Genomic DNA, 22,531 nt, shown 5'->3' with positions numbered 1-22,531 from the left:
GTCTCTCCCCCCCCCCCCCCCACTTTCCTCCTGTCTCTCCCCCCCCCACTTTCCCTCCTGTCTCTCCCCCCCCCACTTTCCCTCCAGTTTCTTCTCCCCCCCCCCCCCCACTTTCCCTCCTGTCTCTCCCCCCCCCCCACTTTCCTCCTGTCTCTCCCCCCCCCCCCCACTTTCCCTCCTGTCTCTCCCCCCCCCACTTTCCCTCCTGTCTCTCCCCCCCCCCCACTTTCCCTCCTGTCTCTCCCCCCCCCCCCCCACTTTCCCTCCTGTCTCTCCCCCCCCCCCCACTTTCCCTCCTGTCTCTTCCCCCCCCCACTTTCCCTCCTGTCTCTCCCCCCCCCCCCACTTTCCCTCCTGTCTCTCCCCCCCCCCCCCACTTTCCCTCCTGTCTCTTCCCCCCCCCACTTTCCCTCCTGTCTCTCCCCCCCCCCCCCACTTTCCCTCCTGTCTCTCCCCCCCCCCACTTTCCCTCCTGTCTCTCCCCCCCCACTTTCCCTCCTGTCTCTCCCCCCCCCCCACTTTCCCTCCTGTCTCTCTCCCCCCCCCCCGCCCCCCACTTCCCACTTCCCCTCCTGTCTCTCTTCCCCCCCCCCCACTTCCCCTCCTGTCTCTTCCCCCTCCCCCCCACTTCCCTCCTGTCTCTCCCGCCCCTCCTGTCTCTCTCCCCCCCCCCCCTCCACTTCCCCTCCTGTCTTCTCCCCCCCACTTCCCCCCCCCTGTCGCTTCTCCCCCCCTTCCCCTCCTGTCTCTTTCCCCCCCCTCCCTCCCCCTCCTGTTCCCCCCCCCCCTCACTCCCTCCCTTCCCCCCGGCGTCCCCCGTCTCCGTTTCCCCCCCCCCCCCCCCCCCCCCCCGGCTCCTCCTCCCAACAGCCGCCTGTTCCCCGCCCCCCCAGCTCGCCCTAGGATTCTCTACGTCTAACCCTACCGAACACTTTCATAATTGAAGTCCTCTCGCGTTTCCCGAGCCTTCTCTTTTCTAGAGAATAGAGCCCCAGCCTTTTAGAAAGCTTATCGAACGCTGCATGGTTTTACAAAGGCAAGATCATTACTGAAAGAGGTGAAGATTTCACCCAATGAATAGAATGGAGCACTCCAGCTGATCGAGGCTCTCGAAGGTGTTCGAATATCTCACCAGGGGACAGGAGTGGAAGGCAATGGATTATATAAGTGGCCGAATGATGCCATAACCAGGCACTATAAAGCACGGATTATTCTAAGTCGATAATGCATTATTCAGGTCAAGGAGAAATGCCTTGTCGGTAGGGGAGGGGAGGGGGAGGGCAGTGGGGGATGTCAGCAGTACGACGGTCACTGTGCTAATGATGCCTTCCTTTCTCTTCAGTATCCGGTCCCGCTCATTAAGAGAGCATGGGAGCTGGGCCTGATGAACACGCACATTCCCGAGAATTGCGGTAAGCAGAGAACGGAAGAGAGACACGAAACTTTTAACTGGGAGACTGCCGGGAAAACGCAGCAGTGCCATCGTTACCCGTAAAGGGAACGATGGGCTACCAGCAATGCTCCCGCTAAGCTGCGCGCGCGCACTTGGCCTTGCAGTCACCCGCGCAGGCCACTCGCTGCCTTCCCCATTGTGTGTGCCCCACATGCTCAGCAGTTTGAGTGGGCCGTGCATTGGGGGGGAAGGGGGAGGCGGCAGGCTGCACAGGAGGCAGTGTGACTTACGGGGTGCAACGTGGGAGGTGAATGAGCCTCTTTATAAATCTCACCGAAAGGGGAGGGGGAGAATGAACGCGTAATAGTCGAGACAGAGAATGCTGGAAATCTCAGCGTGTCCGGCAGCATCCATGGAGAGAAGCATTCAATGTTTCGGGTCTGTGTGACCCTTCGACAGAACTGGAAAAGTTACAGATGTGGCAGGTTTTTGAGCAAGTGCAGGCACCCTGAAAGGGGCAGGAGAGGAAAGAACAAAAGGGAAGGTCTGCGATCGGGTGGAAGGCAGGAGAGATTTGAGAGGCAAAAGGGATGATGGGCCGAATTGAGATGGTAATGGCACAAGTTAAGGAACAAAAGATGGCGGAATAAATTACCAGCTTTCAAGGCCCCTGCACTTGCTTAAGAATCTGTCACATTTCGAACTTTTCCAGTTCTGACCAAGGGTCACTGACCCGAAACGTTAACTCTGTTTCTCTCTCCACAGATGCTGCCTGACCCGCTGAGATTTCCAGCATTTTCTGTTAATTTCAGATCCCAGCATCCGCAGTAATTTGCTTTTGTATTGTTGAAGTAATGGTCGTGTAAGCTGGTCTTCATGTTATAAAAAGCAGCGTGGAGACCCTGACCTGTGTGAGAACAGCAGCGGCAGGTCGGGGCCATAAAGGGAGCTGAGGCGCGGTGGCCTCGGGAGCAGTGTGGAGACCACTTCAGGGAGCAGTGCGAGCTGGTGCAGGAGGGAGACGGCAGCGAAGAGTGACATCATCATGGTCCAGGCCGGTGATTGGAGCGTGGGCAGGAGCGGCGAGGTCGGGGCGAAGGAGCGGCGAGAGATTGTAGAGGGACGTGATCGGGGCCCAGGAGAGGCGGGGGCCCAGGAGAGGCGAGGGCCCAGGGGCAGCACGGGCCCAGCCCACACTGCGAGATGTGTGCGCACTAGGTCCGTGCAGCAGAGCTGGTCTCCAGTGGTCCTGGTTAACCCTTGCCACTGGACCAAGACCTCGCTCTGTCAAGCCCGTGTGGTGGCTGGTGTGCAACAGTCACCCCACGTTAAAAAAATCCACCCACAGGCATCTTCCACCCTTCAGGGTGTAGTTTGGGATCCGGAATGTCAGGTCCCTCATTGAAACACCTGTGAACTCATCCTTTTTTGACGTGGAAGCAAGTCTTCCTCAATTCGAGGGACTGCCTCTGATGATGATTATAGAAAGGAGGCAGAGGCACTGAACAAGGTGCAAAAAACAGATTCACAAGGCTGATACCAGAACTGAGAGGTGAGACCTACCAGGAAAGTTGAACAGCCTGGGGCTCTTTGCTTTAGAAAAGAGAAAGCCGAGGGGTGACCCGCTTATGAAAGGGGTTTCGATAGTATAGTTGTGGAGAATGTGTTTACACCTGTGGGCAAGTCCAAAACTAGGGGCCATCAATATAAGATAGTCGCTAATAAACCCAATGGGGAATTCAGGAGAAACCTCTTTACCCAGAGAGGGGTGAGAATGTGGAACTCGCTGCCACAGGGAGGGGTTGAGGCGAATAGTATCGATGCATTTAAGGGTAAGCTGGATAAACACATGGGGGAGAAAGGAATAGAAGGATATGGGGATAGGGTGAGATGGAGATGGAGATGGAGAGGGGTGGGAGGGGGCTGGTTTGGAGCATAAACCCCGGCACGGAGCGCTGGGCCCAATGGCCTGTTCCTGGGCCTTAAATACCAGTAACTATCACACGAGTGAATTCCCTGTTGGATTGATTAGTCACTATCTTGTATTTATGGTCGCTAGTTTTGATCTCTTTTCGCCCCCCTTTCCCCCCCCCCCCCCCCCAAACAAGTGGAACATCTTTTCCACATTTACCCAATCAAACTCCTTGTGTGATAGTTAATAGTGTCATCTGCGAATAGTGCTATTTTTTTAAATTAAACCTAAAAGTGAGAAAAGTCAGAATCAGGTGAATTTATAATGGGGAACAAAGAAATGGCAGACCAGTTAAACAAATACTTTGGTTCTATTTTCACGAAGGAAGACACACTCAACCTTCCGGAAATACTAGGGGACCGAGGGTCTAGTGAGAAGAAGGAACTGAAGGATATCCTTATTAGGTGGGAAATTGTGTTCGGGAAATTGTGTTTGGGAAATTGATGGGATTGAAGGCCGATAAATCCCTGGGGCCTGAAAGTCTGCATCCCAGAGTACTTAAGGAAGTGGCTATAGAAATAGTGGATGCATTGGTGATCATTTTCCAACAGTCTATCGTCTCTGGATCAGCTCCTATGAACTGGAGGGTAGCTAATGTAACACCACTTTTTAAGAAAGGAGGGAGAGAGAAAACAGGTAATTATGGACCGGTTAGCCTGACATCGGTAGTGGAGAAAATGTTGGAATCAATTATTAAAGATGAAATAGCAGCACATTTGGAAAGCAGTGACAGGATCGGTCCAAGTCAGTATGGATTTATGAAAGAGAAATCCTGCCTGACAAATCTAATGGAATTTTTTGAGGATGTAACTAGTAGAGTAGACAAGGGAAAACCAGTGGATGTGGTGTATTTGGACTTTCAAAAGGCTTTTGACAAGGCCCCACACAAGAGATTGGTGTGCAAAATTAAAGCACATGGTATTGTGGGTAATATACTGGCGTGGATAGAGAACTGGTTGGCAGACAGGAAGCAGAGTGTCGGGATAAACGGGTCCTTTTCAGAATGGCAGGCAGTGACTAGTGGAGTGCCATAGGGCTCAGTGCTGGGACCCCAGCTCTTTTCAATATATATTAATGATTTAGATGAAGGAATTGAGTGTAATATCTCCAAGTTTGCGGATGACACTAAACTGTGTGGCGGTGTGAGCTGTGAGGGGGGCACTAAAAGGCTGCAGGGTGACTTGGACAGGTTAGGTGAGTGGGCAAATACATGGCAGATGCAGTATAATGTGGATAAATGTGAGGTTATCCACTTTGTGGGCAAAAACAGGAAGGCAGAATATTACCTGAATGGTGGCAGATTAGGAAAGGGGGAGGTGCAACAAGACCTGGGTGTCATGGTTCATCAGTCATTGAAGGTTGGCATGCAGGTACAGCAGGAGGTGAAGAAGGCAAATGGCATGTTGGCCTTCATAGCTAAGGGATTTGAGTATAGGAGCAGGGAGGTCTTACTGCAGTTGTACAGGGCCTTGGTGAAGCTACACCTGGAATATTGTGTTCAGTTTTGGTCTCCTAATCTGAGGAAGGATGTTCTTGCTATTGAGGGAGTGCAGCGAAGGTTCACCAGACTGTTTCCTGGGATGGCGGGACTGACATATGAGGAGAGACTGGATCAACTGGGCCTTTATACACTGGAGTTTCGAAGGATGAGAGGGGATTTCATAGAAACTTACAAGATTCTGACGGGACTGGACAGGTTAGATGCAGGAAGAATGTTCCCGATGATGGGGAAGTCCAGAACCAGGGGACACAGTCTTAGGATAAGGGGTAGGCCATTTAGGACTGAGATGAGGAGAAACTTCTTCACTCAGAGTTGTTAACCTGTGGAATTCCCTGCCGCAGAGAGTTGTTGATGCCAGTTCATTGGATATATTCAAGAGGGAGTTAGATATGGTCCTTACGGCTGAAGGGATCAAGGGGTATGGAGAGAAAGCAGGAAGGGGGTACTGAGGGAATGATCAGCCATGATCTTATTGAATGGTGCTGCAGGCTCGAAGGGCTGAATGGCCTACTCCTGCACCTATTTTCTATGTTTCTATGTTTCTAACTGGCTGTTTGGCAAAAACAGTTAGAATCATAGGACTTCGGCTCATAAGGAGGCCATTTGGCTCCACAAAGGGTTACATTCTGAGGATAGGTTACATAGACCAGGCTTGTATTCCCTTGAATATAGAAGATTAAGAGGTGATCTGATTGAGGTATTTGATGAAGAAACATAGGCTGGATAGAGAGGAACTATTTCCTCTGGTGGGGGAAGTCCAGAACAAGGGGGCGTAATGTAAAATTAGAGCCAGGCCTCTCTGGAGTGATGCCAGGAAGCTTTTCTTCCCACAAAGGGCAGTGGGAATCTGTAATGGCGGGAGAGGCTGAATGGCCATCTTCTGTTCCGATGTTTCAGCACACCTGTAACCCAAGCTGGGCATCGGTGAGCAGGTTACTGGTGAGTAACTGCATCAACCTCTGCGTTTTTGAGATAGGGCAGTGAACGGGGAATCCCAAGGAAAAGAAAGAAAGACTTGCATTTATACAGCGCCTTTCATGACCACGAGACGTCTCAAAGTGCTTTACAGTCACTGTTGTAATGTGGGAAACGCGGCAGCCAATTTGAGCACAACAAGCTCCCACAAAACAGCAATGCGATGCTGAACAGATAATCTGTTTTTGTGATGCTGATTGAGGGATAACTCCCCTGCTCCTTTTCGAAATAGTGCCATTGGATCTTTTACGTCCACTTGAGAGAGCGGACGGGGCCTCGGTTTAACGTCACGTCTAAAAGACGGCACCTCCGACAGTGCAGCACTCTCTCAGCACTGCACTGGAGTGTCAGCCTAGATTTTTGTGCTCAAGTCCCTGGAGTGGGACTTGAACCCACAACCTTCTGACTCGGAGGCGAGGGTGCTGCCCACTGAGCCACAGCCGACACACACGGAACCATACGCAATGCTAAACAGCTTGGGTAAAGATAAATTCAGAATACTACTCTAAAATAAAAGTGCATTGGAACTAGAGGTCATCAATGTAAAGTGTTGAAAAACTAAATTTAGGTCATGTGCCAGAAGAAAGTTACTTCAATAAGGAGTGAGCGTTCTGTCTCAAGTGTTGAACATGCTTGGGAGAGTTTGGGTTCTCGAGGAATAAGCTTCCGTTGTATAGTTAATGTTGTGGATAGATGAGCTTTGAATGGCTGTATATTGCCTTTTCTTTTAGAATCACAGAATGATACAGCACAGAAGGAGGCCATTTGGTCCATAGTGCCAATTTTCTGTGAAAGAGCGATCCGATTAGTCCCATTCCCCCTGCTCTTTCCCCATAACCTTATTGTTTCTGATTGCCTCAGTAATTTCTACTTTCTCTACTTTATATTTGCAAACAATGTATTTTCTTTTGAACAATAGGTGGAATGGGACTCGGTATTTTTGATTCCTGTCTCATAACTGAGGAAATTGCATATGGTTGCACTGGCATTCAGACTGCGATCGAGGCCAACTCTTTGGGGGTAGGTTTGCGTGACTTGTTTTTCTAATCAAGTGGTTTTTCTTCGCGGAGTAAATAGTGACACCGCTGTGTCAGCCAATGAGTTGTATGTGGGGCAAGACTTCTTAATTTACTGATGAATTATAGCAAAGCGTGACTAAACTTGGTGGTGATGTGATCTGTGAGGAGGACACTAAGAGGCTGCAGGGTGACTTGGACAAGTTAGGCAAGTGGGCAAATACATGGCAGATGCAGTATAATGTGGATAAATGTGAGGTTATCCACTGGGGGCAAAAACACGAAGGCAGAATATTATCTGAATGGCGGCAGATTAGGAAAAGGGGAGGTGCAACGAGACCTGGGTGTCATGGTTCATCAGTCATTGAAAGTTGGCATGCAGGTACAACAGGCGGTGAAGAAGGCATATGGTATGTTGGCCTTCATAGCAAGGGAATTTGAGTATAGGAGCAGGGAAGTCTTGCTGCAGTTGTACAGGGCCTTGATGAGGCCCCACCTGGAATATTGTGTTCAGTTTTGGTCTCCTAATCTGAGGAAGGACGTTCTTGCTATTGAGGGAGTGCAGCGAAGGTTCACCAGACTGATTCCAGGGATGGCTGGAATGATATATGAGAAGAGACTGGATCAACTGGGCCTTTATTCACTGGAGTTTAGAAGGGTGAGAGGGGATCTCATAGAATCATTTAAGATTCTGACGGGACTGGACAGGCTAGATGCGGGAAGAATGTTCCCGATGTTGGGGAAGTCCAGAACCAGGGGACACAGTCTTAGGATAAGGGGTAGGCCATTTAGGACTGAGTTGAGGATAAACTTCTTCACTCAAAGTTGTTAACCTGTGGAATTCCCTGCCGCAGAGAGTTGTTGATGCCAGTTCATTGGATAGATTCAAGAGGGAGTTAGATATGGCCCTTACGGCTAAGGGGATCAAGGGGTATGGAGAGAAAGCAGGAAAGGGGTACTGAAGGAATGATCAGCCATGATCTTATTGAATGGTGGTGCAGGCTCGAAGGGCCGAATGGCCTACTCCTGCACCTATTTTCTATGTTTCTATTACGTTAGTGTCCTCGATCAGGCCACCATCCCCAGCATCAAAGCACTGACCACACTCGACCAGCTCCATTGGGCGGGCCACATTGTCCGCATGCCAGACACGAGACTCCCAAAGCAAGAGCTCTACTCGGAACTCCTTCACGGCAAGTGAGCCCCAGGTGGGCAGAGGAAACGTTACAAGGACACCCTCAAAGCCTCCCTGATAAAATGCAACATCCCCACCAACACCTGGGAGTCCCTGGCCAAAGACCGCCCTAAGTGGAGGAAGAGCATCCGGGAGGGCGCTGAGCACCTCGAGTCTCGTCGCCGAGAGCATGCAGAAACCAAGCGCAGGCAGCGGAAGGAGCGTGCGGCAAACCAGTCCCACCCTCCCCTTCCCTCAACCACTGTCTGTCCCACCTGTGACAGGGACTGTAGTTCCCGTATTGGACAGTTCCGTCACCTGAGAACTCACTTTGAGTTTAAGCAAGTCTTCCTCGATTTCGAGAGACTGCTATGATGATGATGACAGTAAACAGTCTATTTACTAATCAATGACAGCAAACCGGGTCTCCGAACTTATGACCAAACTGCAGATAACGGTCTCCCAAGTACAGCAGGGTGATTTCTCCAGCCAAATGCAATGAGTGGAGGGTAGTTACATATTACAAATGATGGTGTAACATTAATCGCAGTAACTTACAGCAGTCTCCGGGCATGATGTGGGTGTCACTACCAAGGCCGGCATTTATTGTCCATCCCTAATTGCCCCTTGAGAAGGTGGTGGTGAGCCGCCTTCTTGAACCGCTGCAGTCCGTGTGGTGAAGGTGCTCCCACAGTGCTGTTAGGGAGGGAGTTCCAGGATTGTGACCCAGCGACGATGAAGGAACGGCCGATATATTTCCCAGTCGGGACGGTGTGTGACTGGGAGGGGAACGTGGAGGTGGTGGTGTTCCCATGCGCCTGCTGCCCTTGTCCTGCTAGGTGGTAGAGGCCACAGGTTTGCGAGCTGCTGATGAAGGAGCCTTGGCGAGTTGCTGCAGTGCATCTTGTCGATAGTGCACTGAGTGGAGGCCCCCAGGTTTGAGAGGTATGAGCCTTGGCAGTGACTGTCAGGAGGGTGCAGGGAAATATCAAGGCTGTGTTTGTTCCAGAGGGAGCCACTGGATAGCCATCGGGAGCAGGAACCTCGTCTCTTAAAATGTCTTTTTCTCTCCAAAATTTGGAAGTTAAGAGCAATTGTTGCACCTCTCCACCTGATTCATTTCAGCCCAGACTGGAGATCAGGGCTTGGCCCGTCTGCCTGTATAGCTCAGCTTTCACTAGCAGAGCTATCAAGCTAGGGCCATAAATATAGGACAGTCACCAATAAACCCAATGGGGAATTCAGGAAAAACTTCTTTACCCAGAGAGCGGTGAGAATGTGGAACTCGCTGCCACAGGGAGTGGTTGAGGTGAATAGTATCGATGCATTTAAGTGGATGATAGATAGGCGTATGAGGAGAAAGGAATCGGTTATGTTGATGGAGTTAGATGAAGAGGGGTGGGAGGCTTGTGTGGAACATGAACACTGGTATAGACCATTTGGGCTGAATGGCCTATTTCTTTGCTGTAAATAGTATGTAATAGAGCACAGGAGGCCATTTGGCCAATCGTGCCTGTGCCAGCTCTTTGAAAGAGCGATCCGATTAGTCCCACTCCCCAGGCTCTTTCCCCATAGCACTGCAATTTTTTTTTAGTATTTAATCCATTTCCCTTTTGAAACATAGAAAATAGGTGCAGGAGCAGGCCATTCAGCCCTTCGAGCCTGCACCACCATTCAATATGATCATGGCTGATCATGCAACTTCAGTACCCCATTCCTGCTTTCTCTCCATACCCCTTGATCCCTTTAGCTGTAAGGGCCACATCTAACTCCCTTTTGAATATATTTAATGAACTGGCCTCTACAACTCTCTGCGGCAGGGAATTCCACAGGTTCACAATTCTCTGAGCGAAGAAGTTTCTCCTCATCTCGGTCCTAATTGGCTTGCCCCTTATCCTTAGACTGTGACCCCTGGTTCTGGACTTCCCCAACATCGGGAACATTCTTCCTGCATCTAACCTGTCCAATCCCATCAGAATTTTATATGTTTCTATGAGATACCCTCTCATCCTTCTAAATTCCAGCGAATATAAGCCTAGTCGATCCAGTCTTTCTTCATATATCAGTCTGGTGAACCTTCGTTGCACTCCCTCAATAGCAAGAATGTCCTTCCTCAGATTAGGAAACCAAAACTGTACACAATATTCAAGGTGTGGCCTCACCAAAGCCCTGTACAACTGTAGCAACACCTCCCTGCTCCTATACTCAAATCCTCTCGCTATGAAGGCCAACATGCCATTTGTCGTCTTCACCACCTGCTGTACCTGCATGCCAACCTTCAATGACTGATGTACCATGACACCCAGGTCTCATTACACCTCCCCTTTTCCTAATCTGTCACCATTCAGATATTCTGCCTTCCTGTTTTTTGCCATCAAAGTGGATAACCTCACATTTATCCACATTATACTGCATCTGCCATGCATTTGCCCACTCACCTAACCTGTCCAAGTCACACTGCAGCCTCTTGGCATCCTCCTCACAGTTCACACTGCCACCCAGCTTAGTGTCATCTGCAAACTTGAAGATATTACACTCAATTCCTTCATCTAAATCATTAATGTATATTGTAAATAGCTGGGGTCCCAGTAATGAACCTTGCGATACCCCACGAGTCACTGCCTGCCATTCTGAAAAGGACCCGTTTATTCCTACTCTCTGCTTCCTGTCTGCCAACCAGTTCTCTATCCACGTCAATACATTACCCCCAATACCATGTGCTTTAATTTTGCACACTAATCTCTTGTGTGGGACCTTGTCAAAAGCCTTTTGAAAGTCTAAATACACCACATCCACTGGTTCTCCCTTGTCCACTCTACTAGTTACATCCTCAAAAAATTCTAGAAGATTTGCCAAGCATGATTTCCCTTTCATAAATCCATGCTGACTTGGATCAATCCTGTCACTGCTTTCCAAATGCGCTGCTATTTCATCCTTAATAATTGATTCCAACATTTTCCCGACTACCGATGTCAGGCTAACTGGAATATAATTCCCTGTTTTCTCTCCTTTTTTTAAAAAGTGGGGTTACATTAGCTACCCTCCAACCATAGGAACTGATCCAGAGTCTACAGAATATTGGAAAATGACGACCAATGCATCCACTATTTCTAGGGCCTCTTCCTTAAGTACTCTGGGATGCAGTCCATCAGGCCCTGGGGATTTATCGGCCTTCAATCCCATCAATTTCCCTAACACAATTTCCTGACTAATCAGGATTTCCTTCAGTTCTTCCTTCTCGCTAGCCCCTCACTCCCCTAGTATTTCTGGAAGGTTATTTGTGTCTTCCTTAGTGAAGACAGAACCAAAGTATTTGTTCAATTGGTCTGCCATTTCTTTGTTCCCCATTATAAATTCACCTGATTCTGACTGCAAGGGACCTACATTTGTCTTCACTAATCGTTTTCTCTTCACATATCTATAGAAGCTTTTGCAGTCACTTTTTATGTTACTCTCGTATTCTATTTTCCCCCTCCTAATTAACCCCTTTGTCCTCCTCTGCTGAATTCTAAATTTCTCCCAGGCCTCGGGTTTGCTGCTTTTTCTGGCCAATTTTATGCCTCTTCCTTGGAATTAACACTATCCCTAATTTCCCTTGTTAGCCACAGTTGAGCCACCTTCCCTGTTTTATTTTTACACCAGACAGGGATATACAATTGTTGAAGTTCATCCATGTGATCTTTAAATGTCTGCCATTGCCTATCCACCTTTAAGTATCACTTGCCAATTCACATCTCATACCATCGAAGTTACCTTTCTTTAAGTTCAGTACCCTAGTCTTGTGGATATGTGAAAATGTATAAGCAATAAAGACAGTGAAGTGTACTGGATATTAAATGTATACAGACATTTAAGTCGAGAAGTTGAGAACGTGGGAATTATATATGGACAGTATAAGCTAACAAAGAATTAATGGAGGAATAGCCATGAAAATCTCAGACTCGAGACTGCAAAATGTTACAATACTAACACAGCTTGAAAAAAATCCCCACAACTTGCAAAAAACCTCAAGGTCTTATTAGATCATGTTATTAACCTGAAACATTAACAGAAGGTCTTTGTTTAAAATCAGACCATACTTAGGTCGGCTTATGAGTGGACAAAGGGAAAAAGGGATCAAAGAGGATAGGCTGAACTAGGATGTCACTCTAATTGTATCTTGTTATCTTTTACCAAAAATGTATAACCATCGTCCCTTTACAATGTAACGTCACTTTGTCCGTAGGAAGTGAATGCGATCTATCAGAGTTGCATTCCTTCTGTCTGATAAGGTCCTCGATCGGGATTTGCTTTTTAAATAAAAGCTTGCTCTGTTTAATGCACAATCGGTATTCGACTCAGTGATTTCTCTGAACCAGATTGAGGGAAAAGATTCCACATTTACATTTGGTGTCAGAAGTGGGATCTCAACGGACGACTGCTGAAAACTTGCGAATTAAGAGCCAGACTAGCCTTGGACGAGACGAGGGGAAAGTGGCCACTGGAGTGAGTATGATTTCAATACTGCTCCAGTTTCCCCCGGTTTCAAAAGTCTGAGGAAAGTTTAGCCACTCGCTGGTTCTCAGGTAGTGTCTGAACGAGATCCAGGACAATCTGGTGAATACCTTTCAAACTTAGAATAGGGATAGAGATAGGGAAATTGCGCGGTGACGCAAACCGAGCGGCGACTCGGAAAGATAGGTTAGAATAGGTAAGTCTGCCTGGGTTCGAGGCCCAGTGTCTGTGTGGGTTCGAGGCCCAAGTAGATCCGTGCGGCAACACGGAAGGTAGGATAGTTAGAGCTAGATAGGGATAGATCAAATCGCGTGGGACGCGATCTGTGCGGCGACACGGAAGGTAGGGATAGTTAGAGCTAGATAGGGATAGATGATCAATCATGGATCCAAAAATAGAGCCAGCCAAAACAATTAATAGGAAAGAAGAGAGACTCTTGTGAACGTCTGTTTTAAATGAGAAATGCTTGTGTGATTTTTACTGTGGGAAGCCGGGGAGTTGTGGTTTGTTTTAGCTCCACCCACTTTTTCAAACAGAATGAAAGTTTTTTTTAAACCCTTCGTAGTGTTGTCCTGTATGTGGGAACTTTAAGAGTGTGAACCTTATTGAATTACGTATATTCGGATGATAAGTTACGGAGCCAGGAAATGCACAAAGGATAGGTTTGTTGAATAAAAAAAGAAAAAACTACATGGTCCCAGTGGTTTAAAAAAAGGATTTGACATGCTCACTTACTTGTCGAAAGAAAACATTCAGAGAAGGCACAGCAAAACAACTGAGATGGATTCAAAAGGATTCAAAAAAATATTATATTAAATCTGCAGTTTAGAAGAGATAGTATAACACGACCTTGAGGCTGGGACAATTGAGATAACGAAAAGCAGTTCACAGCCTACGTGCCAAACTTCCCTGTAGTTATGGAAAAGACGAGATAAAAGACGTAACGTACTAAATAGGTGCTGAAAGAAAAAAAAACATTTTCTGAGATTTTAAATTATGAGAAAAGTTCCATTGCAGTCTGGAAAAAAAAAATGCATCACTCCTGTCAAGTTGGCAGAAAAACTCCATTAAATTAGGACTTTCATTGACAGAAGGAGGACATATTAAAAACCGTAGACGTCTTAAAGAAAAAGATGCGCGCACGAAAAACGTACTAAGAGATCCGCTGGGACCTCTGAGAAAGGTATCGATAGACTACGTAGTTAAAATGGTTGGCTTTGCATTGACCGAGGCTGATGATGAAATTGAATTTCAGTAAACAAATAGCTATTAAAAATGTGTGGTCTCGTTTTAAATCAATTTTTAAAAAAATATATCTTTGGCAAGTACTTGAATAAGAAGTTAAAAAATATTGGAGTTTAATCAAATGCTGCCTTTCCTGATGAAGAATTTTTTTCAGATGGTTACGTGAAGTCACGTAATGACATCAGGTCTTCTTACAAACCTGTAAAGGAGTTAACCCTTTCCATTGACAGCCGTTTCATACTGAACATTATCAATTTGGATTTCTTAATAGAAAAAAGACTCACCTAACAGAGGAATGGTGCAATAGTCAGAATAAAAATAAAAACAGAACGAGCTTATATAATAATACTTGCCTGATACAATAAAGAAATAGATACTCAAACAAAACAAATTGAAGAGTTAAAAGGCTAAGATAAATAAGCTGAAAGGGATCCACAAACCCAACTTAACCCTGACCTCCGATTTCACGGAGTGACCTCGACATGCATGGATATAATGCAGAATCAAGGGACCTGTGGGCCCTGGTAAAGCAAACCCTGAGCCCAACTGAGCATGCCCGATTTCTAACTCACCTAGGACGTGCTACTCATGATGCATTGTTGGTTGCTCACCCTAACGATGTCCAGGATCGCCTAAACGCTATCTTTAATGCTCTCACCACGACCCTTCAGAAGTCCATCAGTATGGCCGCAGTATTAGAAACTAAACCCAAACGAGAAGAAACTGCCGATTTGTGGGCAAGAAGGACATTGGAGTAGAGAGTGTCCCTCCCGTCAGCACGAAAAAGGAAGAGGAGGGGGGCAAGGGGGGAGAGGACGGGGATCTTACACTAACTTCTCCCAGAACAACCCCTTTGGCCAACCGTCCCCCGATTATTCGTATTGACTACGTAGCTTGATTGTACAGAGAACCTCCCCGGATGACGAACCGATTTGCCAGTTTCCAGTCCCTAGCACGGCTAAACAAATGCGACAGTGGTTGGGGATGATCAATTACTGCAGATCCTGGATCCCTAATGTTGCCCTGATGACTAAGCACCTCACACCGTATACAAATAAGGAAGGCAGCTTTGAAATAGAAGCCACAGACGTCCAAGCCTTTAAGGAACTAAAGACAGCCCTGCTGCAAGCTCCGGCTTTGGGCCGGCCCCTCTATGACCGGCCCTTTCAATTGTACTGTACAATCCTGAAAGACTGTGCTACTGCTGTCTTAACTCAGAAACACGGGGATAAGCATAGGCCTGTTGCATACTACTTTTCCAAAATAGACCCCGTTGCCTTGGGACACCCTGTATGCACTCAAATATTAACCGCCATCTACAATAGCATTCAATATGCTGCCAACCTTACCCTCCAGCAGGATATTGTTGTATACATCTCTCACTCCGTAGCTGCCCTCCTGGGTCAACTGCAGACTCAACACCTTACCATGGCCAGGCAAAGCAGATATGAGATCTACTTACTAAACAATCCTAAGCTGACCTTTCGGCACTGTACTGCAATTAATCCGGCCTGTTTTCTTACTGAGCCACCCCAAGATGAGGAAGAACCCAGTCATGATTGTTTATCTTTAATTCAAGAGGCCACATCAGTCAGGGAAGATTTAGTTGATGTACCAATGGAAGATCCAGACTGTATTATGTATGTTGACGGAAGTTCTTCTATTAATCCAGAAGGTACACGAATCTCAGGATACGCCGTAGTAAACCAGGAGAATCAGGTCTTGGAATCTGCTGCCTTTGAAACCGCCTATTCTGCCCAACAAGCTGAACTATTCGCCCTCACCCAAGCCTGTATCTTGGCCAAAGACCTCAAAGTCAATATCTATACCGACTCTAGGTATGCCTTTGGGGTGGCCCATGATTTTGGACAATTATGGAAAAATAGGGGATTCCTAACCTCACAGGGGAATGAGATATCCGATAAGCAGCTAGTATCTGATTTGTTACAGGCCCTCATGCTCCCCAAGCGCATTGCCGTTGTTAAATGTACCGCCCACACCACCGGAAAATCCCCGGTTGATATAGGGAACCGCTGTGCTGACAGAGGCTAAACAGGCCTCTCGTGACCAACAGATGGTAGTGCCCAAAATGATGAGTCAGACACAAAATCCTGCGAAGGATAAGTTAGCCTCGGAAAAACCAATGCCAACCATCCAAGATGTTATTAAAGCACAGGAGGAAGCTCCTGAAAAAGAAAAACTGTTGTGGAAAATTATGGATGTACTTATGACAATGTTTCTAAACTCTGGACCACTCCCGCGGAACAGACTTGCATGTCTGACGAGTTGGCTCTATGGGTTATTGAATGTATGCATTTTGCTACTCATTGTGGAGCAAGGACCACGAGTGACACACTTTTGGCTACTTGGTGGCACCCTAGACTCCAGGCGCTCGCCCAGAACATCAGTAGTCGTTGCCTGGTTTGCCAGCAACATAATCCAGGGAAGGGAGTCCCCTGTGATTGGGGTAAAGCGCCCCTACCCGAAGGTCCCTTTGAGACATTTCAGTTGGACTACATTGAGTTACAAAAAGTTCAGTGTTACAAATATGTGTTAGTAATAGTAGATGTGTTTAGCAGATGGATTGAAGCCTACCCTACCCTGGACAATAAGGCTCAAACTGTTGTTAAGGTGTTAATGAAGGAAATTGTTCCTAGATATGGTATCTCAGCTCGACTGATGACCACCTATGTTCTTTCTCTGACTCAGGCTCTGCGACTAGCTCACAACCAGGTTCGAGAGGCTCACCTCGACCTCCCAGTTTTACCCGAATTGTCCCTCGTGGCACCAGGGAAGTATGGATTCGGAAGGGATTAGAGCCACGATGGGATGGGCCTTTTCAGGTGTTACTCACTACCTCCACTGCAGCCAAGGTTGAGGGAAAAAGTGCCTGGGTTCACCTGCACCACTGCAAGCTCACCACCCTCTAACGAACCTATTTTACTGGTTATTCTAACTCCTGTTTCTGTTCCAGACTTCCTCTTCTCCATAGCTGAACAAGGCCGTTGACATCCTAATTGTAACATGGACCAGTTTGAACTTTTACCCGTAGTGATAGACAGCCAGCTACACCAACGGTGACCTAAGAAGAGAGACGGGAGAACCGAACTCTTTTAATCAGCAAAATAATTGGACTATTTATCTGAATCCTGAGCCATAAGATGAAACTGTGTCTGTATGCCACAGTCTGTATAATATGACAGTTTCGGCGCATGGGAGGGGAGACAGAGACGAGAACTCCATGTAAACACCTTTTTGTACATGTCTTATGTTTATGTGCAAAATGGGAACTTTTCTAGATGTTGGGTGTGCTCACATATCCCTATACATTCCAAAGGGGGAATTCCTTTACGCCCCGTTCCACTAACCCTAACTGAGACTGTCAGATGGATTCAGAGCCAAACTATCACGAGAGGAGGGAGGCCAATACAAATACGAGAGAGGAAAGGCGGGTCAAAAGAGGGATCACGGAGATCAGGAGGAGTATCATACCATTACCACATGAATGACCACAGGGAGGTCACCAAGTGGGAGTGCTGGAGACCTTTTAGTCAGATGTCCCAGGGATGGTACCAATCACCCTACGACTGTGAAAAGGAACCCCCATTCTTAGCCCTGACCAATACCTCGGGGATTGGGAGGCCAACCGGGGACATATGTCTAACCCGAAATGACACCAGTAACAAGGGACATATCATAGGGTACAGCAAATGCCCAAACAGTCTCAACATCACCACAGGTGCACGAGTCACCATCCTCTCTCACCTTCCGAATAAAACAGGTGGAGGTTGTGGGCCCAGTCCTGGGACCCGGAAGATGGACAGGGTCCTGTTATCTGGAATATGTGGTGCCATTTGTGCGGCAAGTACGTACCCTGGCGGAAGCACATGCCTCCAGCCGATACAAGCCAGCCATCACCCCCGCCGACAAGTTCTTTGGGGTCATGATGTTCCCAATCGGGATAGGACGTCTCATGGATGAAGTACAGAACCTAGAGACGATATTGGAACAGGTAGCTAACAATACTGCTGAAGCTCTGGAGGGCATCACAGCTGAAATGGTAGCAATAAGGACCGTAGCATTACAAAACCGAATGGCCCTCGATTACCTGTTAGCTGAGAAAGGGGGAACGTGTGCCCTGATAGGATCTGAATGTTGCACTTACATTCCCGATAATTCAGAAAACATAACCAATCTCGTTGATCACATAAGAAGGGAGGTAAAGAAGTTATCCACCCCTGCAGGAGGAGTAGGCTGGTTTGATTGGCTGTTAGGTGGATCTTGGGGATCGTATCTAATGCATGGAGCAATTATTCTCATCGTAATAATAATAACCTGTTGCTTGATTATTGGTTGCTTTAACCTTTATGGTAAAGTCATGATGGCAAGATTAGCAAACTCTCTTGTGGTCAAGGGCTCCCGGGTTATGATCCAACGAACTAAAGAACTATTCGACAATAACAACAATATGATTCAGGAAATAGTGTGAACGGATGAATGATCCTAAGTGTTATCATGGAATGATAAAAGGGGGGAATGTGGATATGTGAAAATGTATAAGCAGTAAAGACAGTAAAGTGAACTGGATATTAAATGTATACAGACATTAAAGTCGAGAAGTTGAGAACGTGGGAATTATATATGGACAGTATAAGCTAACAAAGAATTAATGGAGGAATAGCCATGAAAATCTCAGACTCGAGACTGCAAAATGTTACAATACTAACACAGCTTGAAAAAAACCCACAGCTTGCAAAAAACCTCAAGGTCTTATTGGATCATGTTATTAACCTGAAACATTAACAGAAGGTCTTTGTTTAAAATCAGACCATACTTAGGTCGGCTTATGAGTGGACAAAGGGAAAGAGGGATCAAAGAGGATAGGCTGAACTAGGATATCACTCTAATTGTATCTTGTTATCTTTTACCAAAAATGTATAACCATCGTCCCTTTACAATGTAACGTCACTTTGTCCGTAGGGAGTGAGTGCGATCTATCAGAGTTGCATTCCTTCTGTCTGATAAGGTCCCCGATCGGGATTTGCTTTTTAAATAAAAGCTTGCTCTGTTTAAAGCACAATCGGTATTCGACTCAGTGATTTCACTGAACCAGATTGAGGGAAAAGAATCCACATTTACAGTCTCTGAATTAACTGTGTCACTCTCCACCTTAATGAAGAATTCTACCATATTATGGTCACTCTGCCCCAAGAGCCATGCACGACCAGATTGCTAATTAATCCTCTCTCGTTGCACAAGACCCAGTCTAGGATGGCCAGCTCTCTAGTTGGTTCCTTGACATTATTGGTCTAGAAAACCATCCCTTATACACTCCAGGAAATCCTCCTCCACCGTATTGCTACCGGTTTGATTAGCCCAATCTATATGTAGGTTAAAGTCACCCATCATAACTGCTGTACTTTTTATTGCACGCATCTCTAATTTCCTGTTTGATGCCATCCCCAACCTCACTACTACTGTTTGGTGGTCTGTACACAACTCCCACTAGCGTTTTCTGCCCTTTGGCATTCCGCAGCTCTACCCGTACAGATTCCACATCATCCAAGCTAATGACCTTCCTTACGATTGCATTAATCTCCTCTTTAACCAGCAATGCTACCCCACCTCCTTTTCCTTTCTGTCTATCCTTCCTGAATATTGAATACCCCTGGATGTTGAGTTCCCAGCCTTGGTCACCCTGGAGCCATGTCTCCGTAATCCCAATTATAGCTTATCCATTAACCGCTATCTGTGCAGTTAATTCATCCACCTTATTACGAATGCTTCTCACATTGTGACACAAAGCCTTCAGGCTTGTTTTTTTTTTTAAACACTCTTTGTCCGTTTAGAATTATGTTGTAATTTGAAAGTTACTTTTGAATCTGCTGCCACCGCCCTTTCAGGCAGCGCGTTCCCGATCGCAAATGATAAAAGAAAATTCTTCCTTCTCTTTGCCACCAACCCCACTTCCTCGCCCTGGATTGTTTGCCAATTACCTCTGATCCGGTTACACGTGATTAGAAGTGAAGTGAAATGAAATGATGTGATCCTCTGGGACATCGAGATGTTTTTCGAACAGATTGTTTTTTTTCCCCCTTCGGATAGCGACTTTAGCTGCTTTGGCAGCGACTCCGTCTCTCCGACATCACAGTACACTGCCGCCTTTAACTTGTGGCCTCTCCCCTTTCAAGGAAATGCCGGTGATCCTGGCGGGCTCTGAGGCGCAGCAGAAGAAGTACTTGGGGCGCATGTCCGAGGAGCCGCTGATGTGTGTGAGTCTAGCTCGATGTTGCGGTTCACAAAATCCTTCGCTGCCACAAAGCAGCAGCGAACAGCTCTCGCTAACTGAACTCTTCTGCTCGCTCAGGCATACTGCGTGACAGAACCAGGTGCTGGCTCCGATGTGGCTGGCCTCAAGACCAAAGCAGAGAAGAAAGGCGACGAGTACATTATTAATGGCCAGAAGATGTGGATCACCAACGGGGGCAAGGCCAACTGGTATGTTTCCAATACTGTTGCATTCTCCAAAGTGTGGCAATTTTTACCATTAGTGACCTAATGTTACAGCACAGGAGGAGGCCATTCGGCCCATCGTGCCTGTGCCGGCTCTGTGAAAGAGCGATCCGATTAGTCCCACTCCCCGCTCTTTCCCCATTGCCCTGCAAATTTTGCCTTTTGAAGTATTTATCCAACTCCCTTTTGAAAGTTACTATTGAATCTGGTCCCACCGCCCTTTCAGGCAGCACATTCCTGATCATAACTCGCTGTGTTTAAAAAATGCTCCTCATATTCCCTCTCTGGGTTTTTTGCTAATTGCCTTAAATCTGTGTCCCTCTGGTTACCGACCCTACCTGCCATTGTCCCTACCTGCCATTGTCCCTACCTGTCAAAACTCTTTAGTTGTGAATCTTTGGAATTCTCTACCCCAGAGGGCTGTGGATGCCCAGTCTTTGAGTATATTCAAGACTGTGATCGATAGATTTTTGGACACTAAGGGAATCAAGGGATAAGGGGATTGGTAAATTAGAGGTGAGGTAGAAGATCAGCCATGATCTTTGGAGAGGGTACAGAAGTGATTTACTAGAATGTGGATAGATTGGAGAAGCTGGGGTTGTTCTCCTTGGAGCAGAGAAGATAAAAGAGGAGATTTGATGGTGTTTAAAACCATGGATTTAGATAGAGTAAATAAAGAGACACAGTTTCCAGTGGCTGAAGGGTCAATAACGAGAGGGCACAGATTGAAGGTGATTGGTAAAAGAACCAGAGGCAACACGAGGAAAAGATTTTTACGCATCGAATGATTAGGATTTGGAACGCACTGCCTGATCCAGATTTAACAGTAGCCTTCAAGAGGGAGTTGGATAAACGCTTGAAGGAGAAAGTATTGCAGCGGTATGGGGAAAGAGCGGGGGGAATGGGACGGACTGGATTGCCCTTCGAAAGAGCCGGCACAGACTCGATGGGCAGGATGGCCTGTACTGTATGATTCTATTCTGTGATTCTATGATCTTATTGAATGGCGGAGCAGGCTCGAGCTGCCGTACAGCCTACACCTGCTCCTATTGCTTACATTCTTATCTTGCCAGAACTTGTCTATCAAAGTGAAGGATGTTCTCCAGAAGATCTCATTGTTGTTGAATTATCAGGATAATTTGATGAGCCTTGACTAGGAACAGTATTAAGGTATTTAATGTGTAATTATGCAAAGTACCAATGATACGAAAGATACAGAATTTCTCCCAGTTTGCTAATAGTATTGGTGTTTAAATTGCCATCAAGGGACTTAAAGGGCACTTGCCATTGAAATTGTTTTCCACTTCTGTTATCAGACCAGAGAAAAAACCCTCGCGTATAATTAAAACCATCTCCATTATGGTTAGAATACCAGAAATGATGTCATTGTCCTCTCTCTCACGTGCTCTCTCTATTACTCCAAACATATAATAATGAATATTCAGCATGGATATCAAAAGGGAAAGTCCTGCTTGACCAACCTCATTGAATTCTTTAAAGAGGTAACAGAGAGAGTAGACAAGGTAATGCAGTAGATGTAATTTATCTAGATTTCCAAGAGACCTTTTGTAAGGTACTACATAATAAGACTAATGAATAAGATCAGAGCATGCAGAGTCAGGGGACATCATTGTCATCATCATCATAGGCAGTCCCTCAGAATCGAGGAAGACCTGCTTCCACTCTTAACATGAGTCCTTAGGTGGCTGAACAGTCCAATACGAGAACCACAGTCCCTGTCACGGGGACAGATAGTCGTTGAAGGGAAGGGCTGGGTGGGACAGGTTTGCCGCACGCTCCTTCCGCTGCCTGCGCTTGATTTCTGTACACTCGGCGACGAGACTCGAGGTGCTCAGCACCCTCCCGGATGCACTTCCTCCACTTAGGGCGGCCTTTGACCAGGGACTCCCAGGTGTCGGTGGGGATGTTGCACTTTATCAGAGAGTAGAATGGATTGCTAACTGGCTGCAAGACAGAAAGCAGAGAGTAGGGGTAAAGGGTAGCTATACAGAGTGGCAGAGGTGGGAAGTGGGGTGCTACAGATCAGTGCTGGGACTACTGTTCACAATTTATATTAACGATATTGGAATCAAAAACACAATTTCTAAATTTGCGAATGACACCACATTTTGGGAGATAGTCAATATTGAGAGGACTGCAACAAATTACATTAATAAACTTGCAGTAAGAAAAATAAGCAGGTCACATATTAATTGGAAAATAGGAATCTAAATGGGGTAGAGGAACA

General features: G+C 46.7%; 1 protein-coding gene and 1 long non-coding RNA gene across 2 annotated transcripts in view; both read left to right on the top strand.

Annotated features, from left to right (window-relative positions):
- acadm (acyl-CoA dehydrogenase medium chain) overlaps positions 1–22,531 on the top strand; it is a 63,485-nt gene that overhangs the window by 23,153 nt on the left and 17,801 nt on the right. The window contains exons 4-7 of the mRNA XM_070886458.1: positions 1,343–1,412; positions 6,761–6,861; positions 19,962–20,042; positions 20,138–20,268. Coding sequence (XP_070742559.1) covers positions 1,343–1,412; positions 6,761–6,861; positions 19,962–20,042; positions 20,138–20,268 — 383 coding nt within the window. The remainder of the gene's footprint in view (positions 1–1,342; positions 1,413–6,760; positions 6,862–19,961; positions 20,043–20,137; positions 20,269–22,531) is intronic.
- On the top strand, positions 12,410–18,518 carry LOC139268384 (uncharacterized). Its single transcript, XR_011594017.1, has 2 exons — positions 12,410–13,708; positions 16,480–18,518. It is a non-coding gene; the product is annotated as an uncharacterized lncRNA (long non-coding RNA).

This window comes from Pristiophorus japonicus, chromosome 8 (assembly GCF_044704955.1).
Source record: "Pristiophorus japonicus isolate sPriJap1 chromosome 8, sPriJap1.hap1, whole genome shotgun sequence".
Taxonomy (NCBI): domain Eukaryota; kingdom Metazoa; phylum Chordata; class Chondrichthyes; family Pristiophoridae; genus Pristiophorus; species Pristiophorus japonicus.
Note: the sequence above shows the minus strand (reverse complement) of the source record. Positions and strands in the feature narration are given on the sequence as shown.